Raw genomic sequence first — 591 nt, 5'->3', positions numbered from 1 at the left:
CCCGCCCGGTCCCCCCGCCCTGCGAGGGGCGAACCCGCGTTCCCGCACCGCCCCCGGCGGGACCGGCCGTGCGGGGGGCGCGGAGCCGCCGTTGCCCGGCAGCGGCAGCCGCGGTTCCCCGGCCGTGCCGCGATGAGAGCCACCGACTGGTGCCGGAGCTCGGCCGGGGCCGTGCTCGTCCTGGCCACCTCCAGCGACGCCGAGCACCCCGCCGAGAGCGTGGCGGACGGGTGAGGGCCGGGCGGGGGCGCGGGCGGCGGGAGCGGCTCCCCCCGCACTGAGGGGCTGCTCTGCCCCGCGCCTTCGCCACAGAATTCAACTGTTCTGTGAGTCCTGGTTCTGTGGTACCGCCCGGGGACAGAGCCTTGAACACTGAGGTGTAAATACCTCCCGAGAGCTGCCCCATTGTCATACAGGGCATTGCTGAAAACACCCCAAATAAAAATGCCCCCCCCCTGTTGCCCTCCCCCCCTTTCCCCCCTCCTTTTCTCCCCTTGCTTCTCCCCCCTTCCTTTTGCTTCCCCCCCCCTTTCCTTTTGCTTCCCCCCCCTTTCCTTTTGCTTCCCCCCCTTTCCTTTTGCTTCCCCCCCC

The 591-nt window shown here is 70.1% G+C and overlaps 1 protein-coding gene across 2 annotated transcripts in view; it reads left to right on the top strand.

Annotated features, from left to right (window-relative positions):
* Positions 1 to 40: 40 nt before the first annotated feature.
* Positions 41 to 591, top strand: part of HSPB11 (heat shock protein family B (small) member 11) — a 3,992-nt gene continuing 3,441 nt past the window's right edge. For both annotated transcript variants that reach the window (XR_003528603.1, XM_027649015.1), the window contains exon 1: positions 41 to 230. Coding sequence is in view for 1 of the 2 variants with exons in the window: in XM_027649015.1 (XP_027504816.1) it covers positions 133 to 230 (98 nt within the window). In the remaining variant the exon portion in view is untranslated. The remainder of the gene's footprint in view (positions 231 to 591) is intronic.

The sequence above is a fragment of the Corapipo altera genome, unplaced genomic scaffold (genome assembly GCF_003945725.1).
Source record: "Corapipo altera isolate COAL_440 unplaced genomic scaffold, ASM394572v1 112, whole genome shotgun sequence".
In the NCBI taxonomy this organism is placed as follows: Eukaryota; Metazoa; Chordata; class Aves; order Passeriformes; family Pipridae; genus Corapipo; species Corapipo altera.
The sequence above is the reverse complement of the archived record's forward strand: the minus strand, read 5'-3'. Positions and strand labels throughout refer to the sequence as shown.